Source organism: Petaurus breviceps, unplaced genomic scaffold (genome assembly GCF_028583685.1).
Source record: "Petaurus breviceps papuanus isolate PSGF00001 unplaced genomic scaffold, PetGlider_PUasm1.0 126, whole genome shotgun sequence".
Taxonomy (NCBI): Eukaryota; Metazoa; Chordata; class Mammalia; order Diprotodontia; family Petauridae; genus Petaurus; species Petaurus breviceps.
Genome location: NW_027185655.1, coordinates 75,337,506 through 75,360,861, shown reverse-complemented (window position 1 = coordinate 75,360,861; position 23,356 = coordinate 75,337,506). Strand labels below are relative to the sequence as shown.

The window sequence follows — 23,356 nt, the reverse complement described above, 5'->3', positions numbered from 1 at the left end:
CTGGACTGGCAATTAAAAGACTGTAATTATAATGTGCACTCTGTGCACTCAGGTAAATCACAACTTAGGTGGACTTCAGTGTAGCTTCATGTAAAAGGAGATGGTTGGATTAAATGATCTCCAAAGTCCCTTTCAGCTCTTAAATTTATTCATTTTATTTATCATTTGTAGCTTTGACAGGCTGCTTTAGTTGGCCTTGCCTTTAAGGGAACAGTATACTAGTACTGGGGCCTGGTCTCAGAATTTTAGTTTCAAAATTAATAGTTCAATGAGAATCTGGAAAAAATAACAATACCCAGTTCACAAATATGTATATAGAAAGCTGGCAAGGTGAAGACCACAGAAATGTACAAAATCAACTTAATCACAAAATTGTAGTGGCAGTAATTGGCATAAATGTTCCAAACATTATTTAGCATTCTCCTTATTTCACAGATGGAAATATCTTGGGGGGAAAAGTTTCTAAATTGCCCATGGTAATGTAGCAAAAATGAATTGGGAGCTTAAAACTCAAGCCAAATACTGTTGGAGGAATTGAGAATTCTTGCATGAAGAGGGGAACAGTGGGGAGGGGATGATAGCCAACCTCAAATATCTGAAGGGCTACCATGGAAAATACGGATTAGTTTTGTTCTACTTAGCCCCAGAGGCCAGAAGGGGCAAATTTTTGTTAAATAGAAGGAAAAGCTTTCTAACAGCTATTCAGTATAATGGCTGTCTCAGGAAGGCAGTCTGGCTGACAATTTTTTTTTTGAGGGGGGAGGGGGGACAGGGAAAAGAAAATGTTGTAGGGGTTCTTGTTCAAAAACTTTGATTGAAGGATAAGTGTAGGTCCCTTGGCAAACCAGCTTTTGAAAGTTTTATACTGGTTGATCTTCCATGATATAAGAAATTCTTTTACTATTTACATATTTAAAAAACTGGCTGAATTTTATAAGCTTTATTTAATCACAGCTTTCAAATTCTTTAAAAAAAAAAACCCCAAAAAACCAAAACCAAACTATTTAATAGTTTAGTGCTCCAAACATTATAAAACATTTAACATTCTGAAATGTTAGCTTTCTGCCATCTTTTTCCCCTTCGTGTTGCAAGCTGGTCTATATTTAACATTTTAAAACAGATTTTTATACCATTTCCCATTCATGTTGCAAGTTGATCTATACTTTCTTTGCTTCTGTTGGCCAGATGCGCTTCAATGATCTCTGCAAACAAATTCCTCTTCAGCAGCTTATAGGCAAGAGGTAGAAGCTGACCAATAACTTTGTGAAAATACTGAAAATTAAAATATAAAAAACATCCAAAGATAACACAGGCCCATCAATAGCAATTGAAAATGTTACCGGCTCAACTAAAAACTTTCATTTAAGTCATTTTAGTCACCTTAAAACAACTCCATTGGCGTTTACGTGGAAGATACAAAGAGAAGTTAAGCAACTTCAGTATAAGTGAAAATGGGAAAGGGAAAAAAATTTTATATGTAAAGTAGGATTTTTGTACCACAATGTTTTAACAGCAGAGCATAGTGAAGAAAACTTGCTGCTTGCAAAACTCCTGCACTAAACTGTACCTGGGAATGATGAGCTAAATAAAAATACAACACACATAATATTAATTTTTGGTATTCTAAGTTAATACATGGACCACAGAGATCCATTTCTATTGGAGTTTGGCACCACTGATTTAAACAAAATTAAAGCCATGATAATACATATTGTTTTCCCTTAAATTTTCAAAAGACAAAATTAAAAAGCATTTTAGTTTAAAAAAAAAAAACATGAGAAGACTTGCATGAAATAGGTAGAGTGAAAAAAGCAGAACCAAAAGAACGTTGTATACAGTAATGGCTATACTGTTTGAAGAACAACTTCATGAGTAAGCTACTCTGAATAATATGGTCATTTAGATCAACTACAAAGGACTTGTAAAGGAAGAAGCTATCCACCTCTAGAGAAAACTGATAATATGGAGTATGCATGTATTATATGGTTTCATATATACACACACACGTGTGTGCATCAAATGTTGGCCTTTTGTAATATGGACTTGGGAAACAACTTGGAACTCAAAATGTAACAAAAAAATAAAAATAATATTTGTAAAAAAGACAAAGTATATGAAAGGTTTTCATTAACTATTCATGAGAACAATGGATTCTAATGCATAAGGCATTGAGACTACTATATGATGTGTAAACTGAAAAAGTTTTAAAAGATAGGAAGTTTAAAAAAATTAACATGTATCATTCATTTTAAATTTATTTTAATTATTAATTTAATAAGGCTTGCTCTTAGTGCTTTATGAAAAGCAAAGCAGATGTGAGCAAAAGATTTTTTTTCTTTTTGGAGGGGAGAAGGCAGGGCAACTGGGGTTAAGTGACTTGCCTAAGGTCACACGACTAGTAAGTGTTAAGTGTCTGAGGTCACATGTGAACTCAGGTCCTCCTGACTCCAGGGCTGGTGCTCTATTTACTGTGCCACCTAGCTGCCCCAAAAGATTTTTAAAGAGTCCAGAACACAAGAGAAGGCACCAAGACTGAATGACTCTTTTCACTGCAGTCATCCTAATACATTACTGATGCAGCAAAACCTCCCGACCTCTGCTCCAATTCTCTGAATGATGTATCAAAGACTTGGAATAACACTATCCAAGAGACCTGTAAGAGGCTCTCAGTGTTTCATTTCTCCCTGTCAACAGTATAACTAGAGATGGAGCAGAACAGCATTTCCTTGATAACAATTTAGTGTAAAGGCTATTTTTTCCTGATTCCTTACCTTTTATTATTTCAAACATGACGATTTTAATAAGACAACATGCCATGGGGGATAGGATGGACTGTAGGTCAGGAAGACCTGATACAAGTACCACCTTCCATTGATAGATTTAGGCTGGAATGGATTTCACAGAGATCACTGAATCCCAGGAGACTGAGTGACTTATCCTGCCTGGGTTACATGGCTGGGATTTGAACACAGGTCCTTGTTGACTTCAAGTTTCCATTTACACCACAATGCTTCACTTGTTCTGTGACTCTGGGCAAGTGCCATTTCCCTTCCAGAAATTTCCTAATACTTGGCTACTAGGCCATAAAGTTTTTGGCCTGCATTGGTAGAGGGCATTCCTCATGATGAATTCTTTCACATCAGTAAGGACTTAAAATGCTCAGTGAGATGAATGGCAAGCACAATGCCATAAAAAAGTCACAAACTTTAGCAAGTGTTATAAATCTCTGGAAACTCATTTTATGGAAAAATTTGGAGGCAAAATATTTTATATTAACTCCACACAAGTTTCTCAAATCTACAATGTATTTGCTAGCATACAAATGAATTTCAAATAACAATATAAACCACATAACATTTCTTAAGTACTACCTGAATTGCCATCCTACATATGCGTACATTGCAAAGCTTTTAAGAAACTGATACAGTATTGACATAGAACTCACCTGGGAGCCATAGCAAAAAAGGTCAATTCCTAGCTCAAGTCCCATTCCATAGTCACATTCATCATTAGCAAATTGAACAAAAGTCACCATTTCCTGTATGGGGGCAAATGCTTTCATTCTCTGCTCATCATTTGAAGCCTCAACAATCATTCTGCAAATTTTCTTAAGGTTGGCTGAAATGAGACCACATTTAAATAAGATTGCAATTCTTCAATTTCATTAATGGGCAGGTTACAAATTTTTCTAAGAAACATCTCAGCAGCAATAGAACATCTAACATTTTATCTGTAATGATATAATCTAGAATGTCAATTTTTAAATTTTCCTGTTCATACTAACATTGTTTTCACTTAGGATTCTGATGAAAAGAATATGACAAAGTATACCCCTTTTAAGTATATTTCACTGGATTTGGTTCCAGTAGCAAAACTTTATATAGGCTACTAAAATCAGGGAAGAAAACCCTTTATTCAAGATAAGCAGTTAACTGCAGGGGGAGTTTTAGCCATGTTTTGTTGTTAAGTCACGTCTGACTTTTTATGACCCAATTTGGGATTTTCTTGGCAAAGATACTAGAGTGATTTGCTATTTTCTTAAGGCAAACAGGTTTAAATGACTTGCCCAGGGTCACAAGGTAGTAAGTGTCTAAGTCAGAATGGAACTCAGGAAGTCTTCCTGACTCAAGGCCTAACACTCTATCCACTGGACTACCTAGTCATATTAAGACTATAGAAAGGACTGAATTTTTAAAAGGCTGTCTGTGTACTTTTTCTGTACCTCTGTTTTTAGCAATAAAGCTCTTAATAAAAAAAATGTTCTTGAACATAAAAAAAAAGATCCATTTCTGAAGATGAAGGACTAGGAAGGTCAAATGCTGAAAGTGCTGAAAGATCCAGCCCAGCCATTTCATTTTGGAGATGGGGAAGTAACAGAAGCATTAAACAACTTGCCTCAGGTTATGCAAGCTAGCAGCACAAAGAAGACTAAAACAGATTCCCTGATTCCTATTCTGGTCTTCTTTTGTGGTATAGAGGAAAGGGTTCTAAACTTGAAGTCAGTAGACCAGGGTTTGAACTTTGACTGTACTGAAATGATCCTCAGAAAGTTTCTTTACCACCCAGGGCATCCATTTCCTCAAGAGATAACTACTACCTCTTAAGTCTATGGTCCTATTATTTGTCATATTTCTGAAACTACCCATCAAATGAAAAATAGTAATAATATTAGAGGGGAACAAAAAGATTCCATACAAGTTTAACTACATAAATAACCTAAGAACTCACTAAATCACATGCTAAAAGAAAAAATCATAGGTTAAAAAATAAGAATGAAACTGAAAACTGACTGAACACTCTCAAAACTCTGGTGTACTACTGTGTGATGTGGGAGGGAGAAAAGTGCATGAGAAGAGGCTCCTGACCTGGGAATTGTTCATTTGTTGTTATATGGAATTCACCAAAAGAGGAACTCTTTTTTTCTCTCTCTGCATGTCTCAAAAGGTTCTGTTTCCTTATCTTTATTCCTATTGCTTCCTTAAAGTATCAGACAACCTTCATGGTATAGTATAAGGATATGGATTGAAGCCACTGGCTCTTACCATTTGTGTGATTATGAGCAAGTTCCTTCAGTTTCCTCAGGGGTAAAATGGGGATAATGACAAAAGGGGAACTACTTCACATGGTATTACAGATTATATACATCTATGTAAGTGTAATTTTTGTTTCCTTTCTCATGTATAAAATGGGGAGGCATTTAAATGAGGCTGAAACTTTTTCTAAAACTATGAGGCAATGCCTCATAAATAAGGCTCTTGCCGAAGTATTCTCTTCACCTTCCACATCTTTGGAAGGTCATGGGCAGGTAGTTCCATTTTCCTTGGACCCATGTGGAGGCCAGCTGATATTTCATTTCCCACTTTACTAACTGAATATGTTTTGTAATTGTTTTTTTTTTTTAAGCAATCGGGGTTAAGTAACTTGCTCAAGGTTAGGTTACACCGCCAGTTATTTCTGGGTGTGGTGCTGAGTATCTGAGCCTGGATTCGATCCAGGTCATCCCGACACTGGAACCGGTGCTCTGACTCGCTGAGCCACCTGGCCGCCCCTAAGCAATTGGGGTTAAGTAACTTGCTCAAGGTTACACGGCCAGGTGTTTCTGGGTGGGTGCTAAGTGTCTGAGCCCAGGATTCGATCTCCAGGTCTTCTCAACACTGGAGCCGGTGCTCTTACTCGCTGTGCTACCTGGCCGCCCCTGTAATTGTTTTTTAACCAAGTTCTAGAAGGGCTAAAGTAATAAGATATCTAGTATGACACTTTACAGTTTACAAACCATGCAAGCTCGTGAAGTATAGTACAAGGAGCTTGTTCAAGATAACAGAATGAGCAGCAGAAGTTAGACCCAGACCTCCAAGACCAGTATATGCTTTCCCCTACATCAATATGTCATATAATTTCAATTTTAGCATTATTTTGGATCATACTGAACAGTTTTTATTAGAGTTAGGCAGTTTCCTTTCAATTTTATTTTTTAAAATCTGCTGCATTCTAAAGCACCATTTCATTCCCTAAGCAGCTAAACATTTCCAGGCCCACAATGGAAGCTGAAAGAAATAAATAGGACTTACTTAAACTTCTTTTATAATTCGTTCACTGTTACTGTCATAATTAATTCATGCAAACTATTGTGATTTCCATACCATGACTCCGCTGGTGTGACCACAGACTACTCACTGCCTCCCTGGGCAATAACTACTAAGGACTAATAACTACTTAGAACTAAGGAGAATGGACTGTTTGTTGGAGTCTGGAGAGGAGAGGACAGATTCTGACACACAATCCTACTTTAAGCTTCTGAATGTCTAGACAAGCTCTCTCAGATATAAAGACATGTTTAGTCTTAAGATTTAAGAAAATTTCAACATTATCTCCTAATTACCACCCTGTATTCACTGAAGATCTAAAGGCAGGGATGCTAAAAGGTTAGAAGAAATCAGCATTCTAGTTCTGATGGAAGCAGAAATCTAGAGGAAACCAGAAAGAATGGGTGGTGTGTGTGGGGGTATATGTGCTGAGGAAAGGGAGATATTAGGCCTCAGAGATGAAGATCAGATCTTTTCTAAATGACTGACAATGTTTCATGCCTGTCAAAACCATTGTTTTTGTAAATGAAACCACTGTTACATACAAATAATTAAAAACTGGGGAGGGGGACAAAAGAAAAAAAAACTTTTCTATTTACTTAGACTGGAGGTCAAATCCAGACTTTGACACTTTATAGCTGTGTAATCCTGAACAATTAACTTAACCTGTCTGCCTCAGTTTAGTACCTACTTCCCAGAGTTGTGAGGATCAAATGAGATAACCCGTAAAGCACTTACCACAGCGTCTGGCGCATAGGAGGCACTTTTATATGTTTGTATTCTCCTTCCTTCTATAGACTTTTCACTTGGGATCTCCCTAAGTGAAAGGAATGCTCCACACTAATAATCTCATAAATCCTTCCTGTGTCACATCATATTTCCTAGCAGATTCCCAAACTTTGCACATTAAAACATTTAAACAATATAACACACACATTCTCACTCTTTCTCTCTCATTTTACCGTCTGTTTCAGGGAGGTCTCTGTATCCAACATCATTTTTATCTATTGGGACAACCAGGCCTGCACTGTGAAAAGTCTTTGTCACTACCTAAGACAAAGAGGGAGAAAAAAGGTATAAATTAACCCTGATAGAAAGAAGTCAAATATTTCTGACCACATATGACCATGACTTCAGGAAACTAAGACTCTTGGGAGAAAGGATTATATGCAATAATTTTCTCCATACAAAGCTAATTAAATGTCAACTGTATGAATGATTATAAAACAGCTAAGCAACTAGTTTACTAATCAACACACTGGTCACTCATAAATCTCTATCATGCTTTGTCCCTAACAGCCAACAAACTGTCCTTGGAGGGAAAGAGTGTACATTTCTAGAACCAGTAGAGTCAAAGTATTTTTATTCCAAGTGATACCATTATAGACATACTTGAAAAAATAAGAAAAAAGAAGGGAAGAAAGAAAGGAAAGAAGAGAGGAAGGGAGGAGAGAAGAGAGGGAGGGAAAGAAGGAAAGAAGAAATAACAAGAAATTTGGAAAACCGAAGTTCTAAAATTGCCAAAGTGGGAAGACTTAAGATATAATATCTCAATTATTAAATATTTTAATATTTTAAAATATACCATTCTAGCCCATAACATTCCTGCTTTATTTGATTAGCTACAGCTTCTCCAAGAATGCAGTTTTGGTTCCTACCTTATCCTATTCTCCCTATAGCTTCTAAGGCACTATTCTGATGTAGTTATTCCTTAAATCATCTGCTTCAACTACTTTAAATTTCTCTTAACAGAAGTTCAAGAAAAAGCAATTAAATCTTTCGCTTCTTACTAAAAAAAGCCACTAAAATTTTCAGAGAAACCTATGTCTCAAAATTCTCTTTTGATGCAAATGTACAATCCAGGAATGACATGGTCAAAGTAATACTTTAACTAGATTTGGGGTGGGGGAGTGGGGTGTGGGGAGAGAAGGAAGATGACTTTCAAGTTATAACCTGGTCATAGAACACTTTCTTCCTACTTGTTGCATGTTCCCACCCACCCCCCGCCTTGTCTTATTCTATTACTTTAATATCTAATGACTTTTCCATACTGATTCCTTAAGTCTACCCCATCTGCTTCATCTACTACCTCATTTCTTCAAGGGTCATCAAATCCCAAACCTAAACTTTTCCAAAGTTGTTACCTCTCCTGAAATTTCTCCAAACTTGTCTGAGTTTTCTATCACTAGTTTGATCAAACATACTTTAAGGCTGTAATACTATAATCTTTGAAAGTGTCACATACATTGCTACAAAGTTATCACTGGCTTGTTGCAAAATAAATGTCATTTTTCAAATAATGATATATGCTTTTAGAGTATAAATTGCTATAATCCAAATTAAAGGATAGCTACAGATGAATACCAATAATACACTTTCTAATGATAAAAATATTCCGCTGTTTCCTTAAGTGTCCCTAAATTCCAGCATAAGATTATTTTCATCTAAATTTAAAAATACTTCTGTCTAAACTTACAGATAGTGAACCCCAAATACCTAGCACTTAGATGCTTAATGCTTATAACTGACTGAATAAACTATGACCCAAAGGGGGAAAAAATACATATACTTACCTGCATAGCCAATTGCCTGTGTTCCTACCCCAAATCTGAATCAGATAGCAGGCTAGTAATAGCATTAATAGCTGTGATTTAGATAAAAGTTTTAAAAACGTAAATAAGATTTTATAGGATTCAATCTCCTTTTATCCTCTTCTTGGGCCACTAAAAAGTTATGAAAGAAAAATATTCCTAACTGAGGGGGATGTAGGTAAACTATTTTAACTAATCCTTTGTTTCTCTCGTATCAATTCAAAAGTGTATCTGGAAGAAAATGAAATATTCATCTTTCTAGAAGCATAAAGGGGGACTGGAAAGTAGTAAGCAAGCTATCTTCTATTTAGCCAGAGCAGAAAGGTCTATTAATAGCAACATAAGCAGAAGAGATGGCAAAGTCGATGCCTTCTTGTCAATGTATTTTTGCTATATATTAATTTAACTAATGTCTGGAAATAATTTGTTTACATAAAATCTTTGTCAAAGAAAGATGTTACTCTGGGTTTCTGCTAGTAAATAAAATAGTACCGCTAGACAAGACCTTGAGAGTTTATCTAGTCTAACCCCTTCATTTAACGGATGAAAAAACAAGATTCTCTGTTCACCCAAGGCCACAGTCAATGGGAAGGTTGAAATAGTAGCTTTCTTTCCACTGTACCAAAAGGTCCTATTCTCAAAGTCACGGGAAGATTCGCCTATTTCGGTTGTGTGAGCTCATTATTCTCTTTCTAGCAATCAATAAAATACTATAATAAACTAAGCTTTCTCAACTGAAATGAATGACTACAGTGAATTTCATGTCAATTTGAAGCTAATCTATGAATCTGCTCACAACTTTTCCTGTTTATGACTATTACCTCAAGTACCATCTTTGGCCAGATTTAGACTCACACTCTCTTCATTACTATAATGATGCTAAGAACAAAAGATAGCAGTAAGATCAGAAGTTATGATAAATCATATTGGGATTTGCCATGGTGCTCAACAAGATTGAGTCCCATCATTATTAATTCTAAAACAATTCTGATTGAAACAAACCTTATTAAAAAGTGTTAAAAAAAAAAGTCTGGAGATAAAATAGAACTGATACACATTTTTTCTTATCAGAGCAGCAGCAGCTACATACCACTGCTATCAGAGCACCATCCTTGCAGATAAAATGTTAGGAGACAGACTAAAGTAGATTTAGGATAGTTTCAGTGGATTAGGGAGGTACAGTCATCATACAATTTACTTAGGAATGAAGTATTTTACCTTGCCTGGCCTCTACAAACAAGTTATCTAGTCACTGTGGTAAGAGACTAAATAAAGTACCCTTATATTCCTAAATCGCATAAATAACCTCACCCCTGGTAAGAACCTTTTCAGCAATGTCTTGTATTTTCTCCAAAATAGCAGAATCTTTCTGGTTGCTTACAGCTAACTTCTCTGTTAAATATCAGAATGAGTTTACTGGTGAAACAACAAAGGCAGCCACATCACAGCAATATAAGATACTTATAATAGGGATGCTTATATATTATGCATTAGAAAAGATACCGAAAAGAAATATTCTGTTATTATTGTTAAGGGAAAAGGCAGTAAGACAGTTTACAGTGACAGAGGAGAAAGAATTGCTTCAGCATCATTCTTCAAAATAGAACTAATGCTCGTGCAATCCACTAATTAAGTCAGTAGTAAAACATTCAACCACACAACACTCCCTCCCAAAATGTCACCTAAACCATGGCTCATCTTAAAAATGAAGTAGAATGCATTAGTAGAAAGTAAAAAAAAAAAAAAAAGTTTTCCCTTGTCTTCACAAAATGTTTACTGGGTCAAAAAAAATTAGAAAATGAGAAGTTAAAACTAGTTGGTATTTGCTCTGATGGTAGCACAATCATTACCAGTGTGGCAGATAAGCATCTACCTTCAGAAGTAAGGCTGCAGACAGAACACATTTAATAACCTAGCAGAACCACTTACAATTCAGTGTTTCTTTCTGGTCAATGAGGTGATCAGGCAGCCCCCAAAACAGTCAACACTATCCATTTTTTTTTTTTCTGCTTTTTGGAGGGGGAAGGCAGGGCAATTGGCATTAAGTGATTTGCCCAAGGTCACAGGGCTAATAAGCATTAAGTGGCTAAGGTCGGATTTGAACTCAGGTTCTCCTGACTCCAAGGCAGGTGCTCTATTCACTATGCCTTCTGGCTGCCCCAGGATCCAATCCAGCTTTCTTTAAATTAGGGATAGGGAAGTTTCAAAAGTATTGGGGTGGGAAGAAAGCAAAAAAGTTTCTACACAGGGATAAGTTGAACAGATTTAATCCATACTTTTTTATCTCTCTGTTTCATGCTCATGCTTTTTTGTTCCAAGGAATAACCCAGCTTTTTGGCTGCTTCTGTTAGTTTTTCATCTATGTTCTGCAAAAGATCAGTTTTCTTTTTATCTGTTTCCTCCTGAATTTTTTTCACCAAAAATAATCTGAAACAGAAGGGGAGAATTTCATTAATATTCCAAATCATAAGAAAATTTTAAAATGTTTACAGTAAATATTTCTGCTACCAATTTCACTCCAAAGTATAGTATAGTGGAACAAATGCAATATATTCACACTATATACATATGTGTGTGTGTGTGTGTGTGTGTGTGTATATATATATGTATATTAGAGAATAAATCAGGTGATTACTGACATTTGATTCAATAAATACTCATTAAGCACAAGACACCAGAGATCCAAAGAGGAGACCAAGGTGAGGAGAAACAACATGTACACAAATATAAATTACATACAAAATAATACGAAGTAATTTGAAGATGGAGGATGCTCTCATAGAATGAGGAAAATTGTAAAAAGCTTCGTAAAGATGGTGGAACCTAAAAGGTTCCACCTTAAAGGAAGGTAGGGATTCTAAGAAGAGGAGGTGAAAAAAGAATCCATATATGAGGGATTCCCTATGAAAAGGTGGGGAAGAGAGAATGCTGTGTGAAGGGAAAAGCTAACCAGCAAGTTTGACTGGAAATAATGACAGGATAATGTGAAAGCTAGAAAAGGATAAATTTTAGATACTAGGCTGAGGATTTTGGTTTTTAACCCTACAGATGATAAGCAGCTATTGAAAGGTTGGTGGGGAATGAGGGGAGGAAGGGAATGGGGAAGGAGGGACTGAAGAGAATAACATGGTTAGATCTCTGTTTCAGGAAAACCAAAATGGCAACTAATAGTTTTTTGCTTTTTTTTTTGGAGGGGGGAAGGCAGGACAACTGGGGTTAAGTGACTTGCCCAAGGTCACATGGCTAGTTAAGTGTTAAAAGAGTCTGAGGCTGAATTTGAACTCAGGTCCTCCTGACTCCAGGGCCGGTGCTCTATTCACTGTGCCACCTAGCTGCCCCGAATTTGATAACTATTAAAGGATGGATTTGAGAGAGCAGAGAGATCAGCAGAAGACTATGATGATAGTCCAAGTGTGAGGTGATGAGGGGCTGGGGAAGTAGAACTGACAAAACCTAACAAATGGCTGAATATGGAGATGAGGAAGAAAGAGGAGACAAGATTCCAAGCCTGAGTCTTTTGTTCAGTCATGTATGAACAACTAATATCACCCTCTTAAATACAGTTTGGGCTAAATGGCCCTAACAATTCATTAGTCTTTCCTCACAGAACTTGCCACCTAACCCTTTTATCCTTGTTGTCTCTTTTTTCTATACCTTTACTGGTTTTTTAAAAAATCTACTTTTAAAAAAGTGGCAGCTAGGCGGCACAGTGGATAAAGTGCCAGGCTTAAAGTCAAGAAGACTCCTCCTCAGTTCAAATCTGGCCCCAGACACTTACCATGTGACCCTGGGCAAACCACTTAACCCTGTTTGCCTCGGTTTCCTCAACTACGAAATGAGCTGGAGAAGAAATACCAGGCCCAGCGCACTATCCATTGCACCACTGAGTTACTCCCAGGTAAACCATTTACAAATTGATAAATAGTCAAGGGATATGAAAAGGGAGTTCTTAAGGGAAGAAAAACAAGCTATCAATAACAGCAATACGAAAAAATGCTCCAAGTCACTAATAATTAGAGAAATACAAATGGAAGCCATTGAGTTTCCACTGTGTATCTCTCAGATTAGAAAAGTTGACAAGAACATAAAATGACAAATGTTGGAAGGGCTTCATGGAAAAAGGCATACTGAAATGCAGTGCTGGAGCTGCGAATTGGTCCAACCATTCTGGAAACCAATGTGGAACAATGTCCAATCAGTTACTAAATTATGCATCCCTTTGACCCAGAGACACAACTAACTGGGCCTAAATCCCAAAAAGACAAGGTCAAATAAGTACAAACATATTTTTAGGAGCTCTTTTTATGGTAGAGAAGAATGGAAACTAAAGAATGGTGCCCATAAATTAAGGAATGACTGCATTATGGTATATGAAGGTAATATAAGACTATAAAGAAATGAAGAAAGGGACAGCTGAAACTCAGAGAAACCTGAAAGACGTGTAGGAACTGATGCAGAATAAAAAGAACAGAGTAAAGAGAATAATTTATACTATAAGAATATTGTAACAATGAACAACATTAAGAATTCTGATCAAAGCAAAGGCCAACCATGATTCCAGAGTACTGATGATGAGGTGACAGACTAAATATGCACAATGAGACACATATTTTTCAAAACAACCAATGTGGGAATCTGTTTTCTAGACCACGCTTATCTGTTAAAAGGTTTTATTTTTCTTTTTTTCTCCCAGTTGCAAGGTGGAGAGAAAAAAAATGCTTGTTACTTGAAAAAAAAAGTAATTAAAAAAAAGCTAAGATAGTGATAAAATGTCAGACAGCACATTTACTTTCAGTGCATCAAATTTTTCCTTCCCTCTATGTAAATAAAATATCTTAAAGTAAACTGCATCACTGAGAAATAGTTTGATTAAAGTATTGATTGTTATCACTAAATTAAGTCAAGTCAATTACATATCCTGATACATAAGATCATAAAAACTACCTAAATAATACTCTAAAGAAATTAAATCTTACATTAAAAAATTATTTTATTCTAGCCTTACTAATACTTTAACTTCAGATAGGTCTGTCTTTGGACATCTAATAATGTCCATAAATTATATCAAGATTGAAAAGTTAGTATTTCTGTTCTAATGCAGGGGTCAGGGCAACAAGGAATGAAAACCTCAGTTTTCCTTCTATCAAATATTTCACTGTTAGTAAAAGAACTGATTTAAAAAATTTTTCTATCTTTTCTCCCAATATTCCAAAGTAAATAAATGAAATTACTGTGAACCACAGAACTGAGAAAAAAAGTATTAAATCTTACTTGACTGCAGCAAATACATTGTCTCCATTTTGAACAATTGTACAATTTTTTTTGGCCTCATTTACACCAACATATACAGGAAGCTCATCAGGCGAGTCTCTGTTAAACACAAAAATATTGAGGTGTCCATAATGTTTTTTGTAACGTGTAGAAAAAAAGGAATTCAGCTGCTAGACCTGTCAATTCAGGTCTGTAAATTTTCCTCAAAAGGACATGGAAAAGTTGCTAGGTGCCAACATTTTACTCAATCTTGTCTCAAAATATGCTTTACTGAATATGGCTATATCTTACTGACTAGTAACACTGAAGGAAGCAAAATGTTAAAACTTGGTTCTTCTAGGTACAGGACTTGTGAACAAGGTGTTACTTATAATTTAATGTAAAACTGGATTAAAACCTACTAGTCAGCTCCTAAGACTAGGGCCTATAGAATGAGCAATTTTTTATTCAACTCTACCCCACAAAAGGATTATGGGACAAAAGGAGGTAGAGCAGTAAAGTCCATGAAGGCTGGATATACCTATTGCTGTCACCAGTTATCTTTCTCCTACCTTCCCTCAACAATTAATCCTCTTGAATCTATTATCCCACCTGATCTCTTGGTTAAATGGTAGCAGTTTTACTGGCTGAGGTTGACAGGATTTTCTCCAAATCAATACTGCTTCCCTTTTGGATAGATACAAAAGCTTCTTTCACCCAACCTAAATACGAAGGATTCTATAACACATGGGTGGCACAGATGTTTCCAGCATACTTCTTATGGCCCCATTTTATAGCTCCCCTGTATTTTTGGTGAGTAACTGAGGATTCTCATAGTTTCCCAAAAGAAAACACAAGTGCAGAGAGTATTGCAAGAGTTCACCTACCTATATTAGAGAGGAGTTGCAGTGGCTAAGGCAAGAAGAATAGCCAAGAGCCCAAACTCATTACTTTAGGACAGAAGTTCACTAAACTAAAGACAACATGTCATTCACTCAATCATAAAATTCTATTGTTGGGAAAGATCTTGGGTTAGCCAAGTGTATACCTACTGACAAAGGGTGAAGAGACACTAGTTGCTTTCTGAGCAGAAGGCGGAAAACCAGGTTCCTTACCTGAAATACCCTATGTGATACTGAGTTTTGTCATCTCCCTTAACAATGGTCTGGAACTCAGGAGGATCATAGTAAAATCTCCAATGCAGGTTAAAATTTACGTCTGTTGATTTGTTTTCCACTTTGTGTTTTCCAGAAAGAATATCAAAAGGACCAACAAGCTGGAGTCCAAGGCTTGTTAACAGTGCATCTGTAAATGAAATTAAGTGCATACAGGGGAAAATGGTTTCTGGTAGGAAAGCAGTATGAACAATACTTTCTATTCAATTGTGTATTTCTAAGTAATTATCTTACAAAAATGAGCGAGTTTTCAACAGGAAACAGGTCTTTTTAGTGGCATGTGAAGACTGTCAATTCAATTAAGACATTTATCAAGAACTATTTTGTTCAAGGCACTTGTGGTAGTCTCTAGGATAAGTTGTTTACAACCACCTCCTCAATTTCTTTTTTTTTTAATTAAAAGCAATAGGGGTTAAGTAACTTGCTCAAGGTTACACGGCCAGTTATTTTTGTGTGGGTGCCGAGTATCTGAGGCTGGAACTGATCCCAGGTCTCCTGACTCTGGGGCCGGTGCTCTTACTCACTGTGCCACCTGGCCACCCCATCTCAATTTTTTTTCTACCATTCAAACTTCTGGTAACCCATATTTCACTCTCACCATTCTAATGAAACCCCACTGCTCTTAAAAGATACTAGTGATCTCTGACTGCTATATCCAACAGCTTTTTCCTCTGTTCATTCCTCTTGATCTTGTCACAAATGAAATCTTTCGTCTCCTCCCCTCCCCGCTGAAATACCCTCCTCCCTTGGACTCTGGGATAGCTGCCATTTTGGTTCTCTTCCTTATTGATTTCACATCCATTCGACTTTGAGGGTCTTCTACCTACTCTATGTCAGTTTTCCCTTAAAATTCAGATCTCAGTCCTCTCTTCTTTTTTCCTTAGAAAACTCATCTGCTCATATGGCTTTCAGCTACTGCCTCTATGTGAATGATTTCTATCATTAAGTAAGAATTTAGTAAGCATCTACTATATTCTTAGGGGCTGAGGATCCATGGACAAAAATATAACAGTTTTTGCCTTCAAGGAGTTCACAGTCTACTGGGGAAGACAGCATGAACTTAAGTATATACAGAATAAATACACAATAAATAAAAGGCAATGGAGGAAGATAACAGAAGCTGAGGGCATTAGGAAAAAACTGATGTGAAAAACAGCGCTTGAGCTGAATTTTGAGGGGAAAACTTTAAAAAACAGAGATGGGAAGGAAGCGTACTCCATGCAGAACGTCATCTCCTTATGAGCCTTTTACTGTCATTGTGGTCATGGTGGGATAGGTGGGATAGTAAATTCAGCTTGGGTAGGGGAGGAGCTCTAACTTGCCTTCATTTCAGAGACCTGGATAATGGTTTTATTTTATCAGTGACCTCCCTGCTTAAAGATGAGGGCAGACTACAGATCAGAGGCCAGATTATTCGTTCATCTCTCCCTTTCTTTATTCTGGGTCATGTTGTTCTTGGTTCTATATTCCAAGGTAGCAGGTGGCTACATCTTGTTCCCTTAAGTATTCACAAGCTTTCCCCTAACCTTTACCCTTGGAGAAGAAATCAAGACAGAAAAACAGATTAGTACTTCCCTTTTTTGGGGATCCATAATAGAAATTACTCTTCAGTTTGCCAGGAGTTTTGAGTGAAAGGGCAATGAAAAATATAGCATATCTGTTAGAATAAAAAAAGGTAAATATGCTCAAATAACTTTGTGATCCCATTAATGTGGCTGCTCTTTCCAATGATGCAGGCGGCATCAATAAATAGATTTATCTATGCCTGTCTATCCTGCAGGACTCTTGATAATGTCTTCCCTTCATTAGGTTCACCCAAAGGGGTCCACCTAAAATGCTGTAGTCTTCCTCACATTCTCCTAATACTGTGAAGTAAATAAGCAGAGAGGGATGTCTCTTGTACAGCCCATGGGTTTTTTTTTTTATCAGTTATTTCTTTGATGAAATACTTTACTCTGATTCTTCTTTGAAGTTCTTTGTTATGTGCTATATAGCCTGTTCACATTCGTTGGATGTATTTCTTCTCTACAGGCCAACTATCTTTCAAAATCAGTTTTCCAGTTGTATGACTCAGTCATAAGTAGAACATACAACATCACTGGTAGAATAGTGGTATTTTAAGCCTTTCAGGGAGAAGCTGGAGGTCATTAAAGAGCACTGCAATTTCCCATGGGCAATCCAGCTTGTTTTCACTATCTATTTTTAGTTTCTATGATAAACATATTAAAGGACAAGCACTAAATGTTATTCATTTAATTGAAAGCCATAGTCCATACAATAAAAATTCTTTATCCACTTGGTAGTTAGGACAAAGTCTTGAGTTATGAATTCTTTGTCGAAGAACTTTTAAAATATGGACCCTGAGCCAAACAACAAATGAAATCTGCAATGAGAAGTAGCTGGAGGACCTCACCAATCTCCCTTCAACTTTGATTTTATGCTAAATCTGTTATCTTTATAACAAGAATATATATCTCTTTCTTTTTTGGTACCTCGCCTGATATCAATGCTCAGAAGGCCATACTTGGTTCTATCAAATTTTTCAAGGAACCTTGCATAATTCTGAATGACTCATAGAAGCCTTTAAAACAATATTGCGTTCTACCAAATCAAAAAATAAACAATAACTACAGTGTGATCTTATATTCTTTTTTTAGTCAATTATGTGATGGTAAAGATGTTGTCTACCACAAAACACTGCTTGTGAATGTTCCCTAGCAATACATGCATCAAGGATGTACTTGATGCATATGTATGTTAGTCACATTTTATACAGAACAGAAATCAGGTATGGAGGCCAGTTACTGTTCCAATAAAAAGCGTAAAAATGTATAGCACATATTAAGTAAAATGGGAAGGGAAGAGTAATAAGCATATTTATATATGCTTACATACAGTGCCTACTATGTACTGTGCTAAACGCTTTACAATTATTTCATCTGATCCTCATAACAACTCTGAAGGTAGGTTTTATCTACCTTCTGCAACTACACTTTTCTAATTTTGAAGATGACAAAAACAAATTTCAAAACTGTACAGTACTCACTCATGTAGCTGTTAAATATAGCAACATATATGGATGTGTCTTTATAAAGTTACTAGAAATTGTAAACAAAATAAGTCAAAGAAAATATCTGTTTATAGAATATAATGGAAAAATGTTTTGATTCAAAGAGCATAAGTGCCATAAATGAAGAACTTTCTGTAGCCACCAAAAGTTTATCTCCTTCCACTTAATCTTGAATACTGCCAGGTTAATTTTCCTAAATCATGGCTTTTATCATGTCACTTCACTTTTCAAAAGTCTTCAATGACTTTCCATTGCCTTCAGGACACAGTTCACATTCCTAAGTCTGTCAGCTAAGTATATCCATCATCTGATCTCACCCTATCCCCAACTTTCTCTTCCACTGCTCCCCTATATTAAAACTTCTGCTCTAGTCAAGCTCTTTTTTTTAACCTTCATGTGTTTTCCAGGTGTAGGGATAAAAATGTGTCTAAATGGGAAGTATATGTTTTATATAAAAATTTCATTTAAAAAGCACACCTAAAGTTTCCAGAAGCTTATCTTACATGATGGAAGCTATTTTTCAGCATAGATATATTCATCTTTTGTCCTTTGCCTGCAAAGATCATTAAAAAAAAAACCAACCCAACATCGACCTACACCAAATTGACCATAATTTTTTTTTTTGGAGGGGGAAGGCAAGGCAATTGGGGTTGACTTGCAAGATCACATAGCTGGTTAAGTGTCAAGTGTCTGAGGCTGGATTTGAATGCAGGGGTGATGGTCTATTCATGGTGCCACCTAGCTGCCCCAAAACCATGATTTTTAAGTACATTTATGTATTTTGTTTATGCTTCCCCTTAGTAATGTCTATAAAAGAGGGACTTTGAGGCTTCTTACTGGCTGGTTTTTCAGGATCAAGTTCTTCACAGAATTTCCAGAAGTGATAGAAATCTTCAGGCATTGAGAGCTTATAGAGATTTTCCACTTCTTGTCGAAGATCATCAGAGACATCTGCCCGGATGGATCCTTTCTTCTTCATGTATTGTGATTTTTTATGCTGCAAATTTTGGAAAGCAATTTAAAGATATATGAATATAGTGAATAAAATGTCCATACCTTATGACCCAGAGATTCCACTGATGGCAATGGCCCAAAGAAGTAAATAAAAAGAAAGGCCTTGTATACACCAAAATATTTTTAGCAGTACTCTTTGTGCAAGGAATTGTAAACAAAGTAGCTGGCCACTGATGGGAATTGCTAAACAAACTTCATCACATAAATGTGATGGGATATTAATTAACTGTACTTTTATTCCTGGTGCTTCTTAGTACACTGCCAAGCACATATTAAGTGCTCCAAAAATGCATTATCTAATCTAATCTAACTAAAGAAACAATAACCTAAATAATGAATAATTGGAAAGATATGAATTAATGCAAAGTGAAGTAAGCAAATCCTTCCCCATTAAAAGGTAAACTCCTTGAAGGCAGGGGCTCAGCACATAGCCTAACACATAGTAAATACTTAATAAATGCTTATAACTAAACAGGAAAACAACATATACTGTGACTACAGCAAGTTGAGTGGAAAGAACAACACAGTTGAAAATTAATGCTGGACAAAGTGAGTTTGAGATGTCTATGGAGCATTCAAGTTGTTCAACAGGCAGATGGAGATGTAAGATTAGAAGTCAGAAGAAAGGTTAGGATTAGATGTGAGAATCACTTGCTAGAGATAATAATTGAATTCATAGAAGCTAATGAGATCACCAAGTGAAATAATATAGAGGGTAGAGAGAAGACTCAAGACAGCCTTAAGAACACTCACAGTTAGGGAAGTGGCCTGGATGAAGATTCAGCAAAGAAGACTGAGGAGAGGGCAAACAGGTAAGAGAACCAGGAGAGAGCAGTGTCACGAAAACCTAGAGAAGTAAATATTAAGGAGAAAGAATGATCCATAGCACCAAAGGCTGTGCAGCAGGTTGAGAAGAATGAGAAAAAGTCATATAGGAAGTTTTTCCTTCTATCAAGTCTAAATTAGCCTCACCGCAACTTCCATCTGCTCTTCCTAGCTCTGCCTTCTGGGGACAATCTTTATTCCAAAGGGAAGAAATTAGAGAAAGTCTGTTTGGACTCAATAAAAGTAAAAAACAAATTAAAAAAAAAACTTTCTGAAGGGCTGTCTCCAGAGGATTTTTCTTTACCAGGGAATTTTCTGTTGGGATCTTTTTTTAATAATGGGTGGATGAATGAACTCTTGTCAGGGATTTTCTAAGTAGAAATCATTCTTGGCCAGGTAAAAGTTGTAGTAAAAGATCTCAGAGAGGGGCGGCCAGGTAGCACAGCAAGTAAGAGCACCGGCTCCAGTGCTGAGAAGACCTGGAGATCGAATCCTGGGCTCAGACACTTAGCACCCACCCAGAAACACCTGGCCGTGTAACCTTGAGCAAGTTACTTAACCCCGATTGCTTAAAAAAAAAAAAAAGATCTCAGAGAACAAGATCCTTTCCAAACCCCAAGGATTTGAGAGTCTAAATTCTAAGATGTCATTGTGCGAAGCCCTCAATCTCCTTGAGAGCAAGTTCAGTTTTTTGTCATTATATCACTAGAGCCTATCTCACAATGCCTTGCAGACTAAGCATTTATGAAGCACTAAAGATATGCTAGGCACTGAAGACACAAAGACCAAAAAAAGGGCCCTATCTCAAAAAAAGCTTATATTCTATTAGTAGAAGCAACAGGCAAACTTATAAATAAGTACAAAATATCTATAAAGCAAATACAGAGACACTAGTAGCTGGCGGAAGATAAGGAAAGACCTCATTTAAGTAAGAGGTCTTGAACTGAGCTTGTAGGAGGCTAGGGATACTAAAGGGTAGAGGTAAGGAAGGAGTATACTCCAGGCATAGGAGTTCACTTGTGCAAAAAGGACATAGATAAAAGGTGAAATATTGTGTCTACGAAACAGGAAGCTGACCTGTTTTAGCTATACCATAGCATAAGTAGTGGGGACTACTATGTAAAAAGTCTGGAAAATGAAGTGAACCCAGGCTGTGAAAAGTTTTTAAAACCAAATTGTATTTTATCCTGGAGGTAATGAATAATTGGTGTTTTTTGAGCAGTGGAGTTACACACGGTCAGATCAGTGCTTTTGGAAAACTTTTGACTGTCATGTGGAGTATGATTGAAGAGACCTGAAAACAAACTAATAATTTATCTGTTTAATGAATAAATGAATTTCTATCCCTCCCTTAGTTATCCTTGAAAACTGAATGGGGACTCAGGAAAAAATCATAGGATAGTAAATTTAGGGCTGGGAAGCCATCTAATCTACCCTTCACATTTTACTGAGGAAACTGAGGTTCAGAATATTTAAGTGACTTAATGATAATATAACACTTAATAAATATGTGCCAGGCACTGAGCTAAGCACTTTGCAATTATTATCTCATGTGATCCTCAACAACACTGAATGGTTGATGCTGTCATCATTCCTATTTCACGGATGAGAAAACTGAGGAAAAGAAATTAAAAAAAAGTAACCTGCCCAGGGTCAAAAAATACCTGAGACGGGGCTGGGAAAGTCTTAACTCTTACCCACTCCAAGTTTCTATCTCACTGCACCACTTATAGCTCGATTTATGGCTAGAAAGGACCTTGGAGGCCACTGAAAACAAAACCCTCATTTTGTAGATGTGCAGAAATGGGATGGCACAGTTGAAGTCACTCACCCAGGGTCTTTTTATTTAAATGAATAGCAACAAGGACGATGATAGTAAAGACTAATATTTATACAGCTCTTACTAAGCTCCAAACACTGAGAACTTTATATATCTTACTGGATCTTTACAATCCGGGGAGAGATGCTATTATTATTCCTATTTTACGAGAAAACCGAGACCAACGAAGGTTAAGTGACTTGCCCAGGAGCTAGTAAGAGTCTAAGGCAGATTTGGACTCAGGTCTTCTTGATTCCTGGTAATATGCTAAGCAACTTTGCAATTTATTTCATTTGATTTTCACAACAATCCTGGGAGTTAGATGCTATTAGTCCCCATTTTAAAGTTGAGGAAACTGAGGCATACAGACGTTAAGTGACTAGACAGGGTCACACAGCTAGCAAGTGTCGTTAAGTATTTGAATAATAATAGCAGCTAACATTTCCAGGCATTTATTAAGGACCAGGCACGGTCCTAACGAGCCCTTTATAATTTCTATTTCATTTGATTTTCCAACCCTGGGAGTTAGGTATATTACTGGTCTCCATTTTACAGATGGAGGAAACTGGGGCAAACCTCTATGAAATGACTTACCCGCGGTCACACATCTACTAAGTGTCTGAGGCTGAATTTTAACTCAATACTTCCTGACTCTGGGCTAGTGCTCTGTAAACTACGGCGCCCCTAATGGGAATACGATAACCAACAATATTCCAGAGCCTGAAAGGAGGCTTAGATCTCTAACAAACTAGATCCTTATCCTAAAGGTGAGGAAAAGGAGACCAAGAGCAGGGAGCTGATCTGCCCCAAGACACTCATCCAACGATAGGGCAGGAGATACCCCCCAGACCCGCCAAGGCCGGGGGTCGGGCAGCTCCGCGGGCCATGCCTCGGGCGGAGAGATGGGGATGGGGGTGGCGAGGAGAGCTCAAGGGTTCTAGAAGCAGCATTTTAGGACTGGTCCCTGTGGAAGGCCGCGGTCGGATCGGGCGCTGCAGTCCCTGAGCTTCCCTCAGGCCCCACTTTTCCTAGCGCCTACCTGAGACTCGGCCCCATCATGGGACTTGCGTTTTCTATGGCCTCTCATTCTGTCACTCCTTGAAAAAGCAGCGGCCTCACAGAAGCCTTGCAACCGCCTCTTACTCCAACACCAACTGCTTCCGAGGTCAAGAGCCGAACTCTCCAGCCAATCGGGAGCTGGCCTTATCGCCACTTTTTCCACAAACTTCCTTCCACTTGCCAACGTAAGGAAAAGGCCCCACCCACTCAACCGTTTCCATGGTGTTAACGGAAGGCCCCAGCACCTATCAGGTCACTAAGAGGGCAATTTAAGCCCCGCCCCCAGGGTTCGGTGGCCCCGCCTACTAACGTGTATTTTGAGCCCAGGAAGAAAGGCCCCGCCCATTTCAGAGTTCTATATAGAAGGTGAAAGGCATTGCTTGGGTTTGGGGTTTCTGAGTCAGTCAGTCAATAAATAAACATTTATTAAGCACCTCCTATGTGATAGGCACTGTGCTAAGCGCTAGGAG

General features: G+C 37.2%; 1 protein-coding gene across 2 annotated transcripts; it reads right to left on the bottom strand.

Annotated features, from left to right (window-relative positions):
* Positions 1 to 925: 925 nt before the first annotated feature.
* On the bottom strand, positions 926 to 23,049 carry HPF1 (histone PARylation factor 1). 2 transcript variants are annotated; one of them, XM_069097108.1, is made up of 8 exons: positions 22,867 to 23,049; positions 19,007 to 19,166; positions 15,040 to 15,229; positions 13,946 to 14,044; positions 10,951 to 11,101; positions 7,046 to 7,133; positions 3,446 to 3,618; positions 926 to 1,272 (listed from the first exon to the last, which is right to left on the bottom strand). In XM_069097108.1, exons 1-8 carry the CDS (start codon positions 22,912 to 22,914, stop codon positions 1,141 to 1,143), a joined length of 1,041 nt encoding a protein of 346 aa, XP_068953209.1. In that variant the 5' UTR covers positions 22,915 to 23,049; the 3' UTR covers positions 926 to 1,140. The 2 variants fall into 2 exon arrangements, with proteins under 2 accessions (XP_068953209.1, XP_068953218.1); XM_069097117.1 differs by lacking the exon at positions 22,867 to 23,049 and adding an exon at positions 19,937 to 20,030.
* Positions 23,050 to 23,356: the final 307 nt, after the last annotated feature.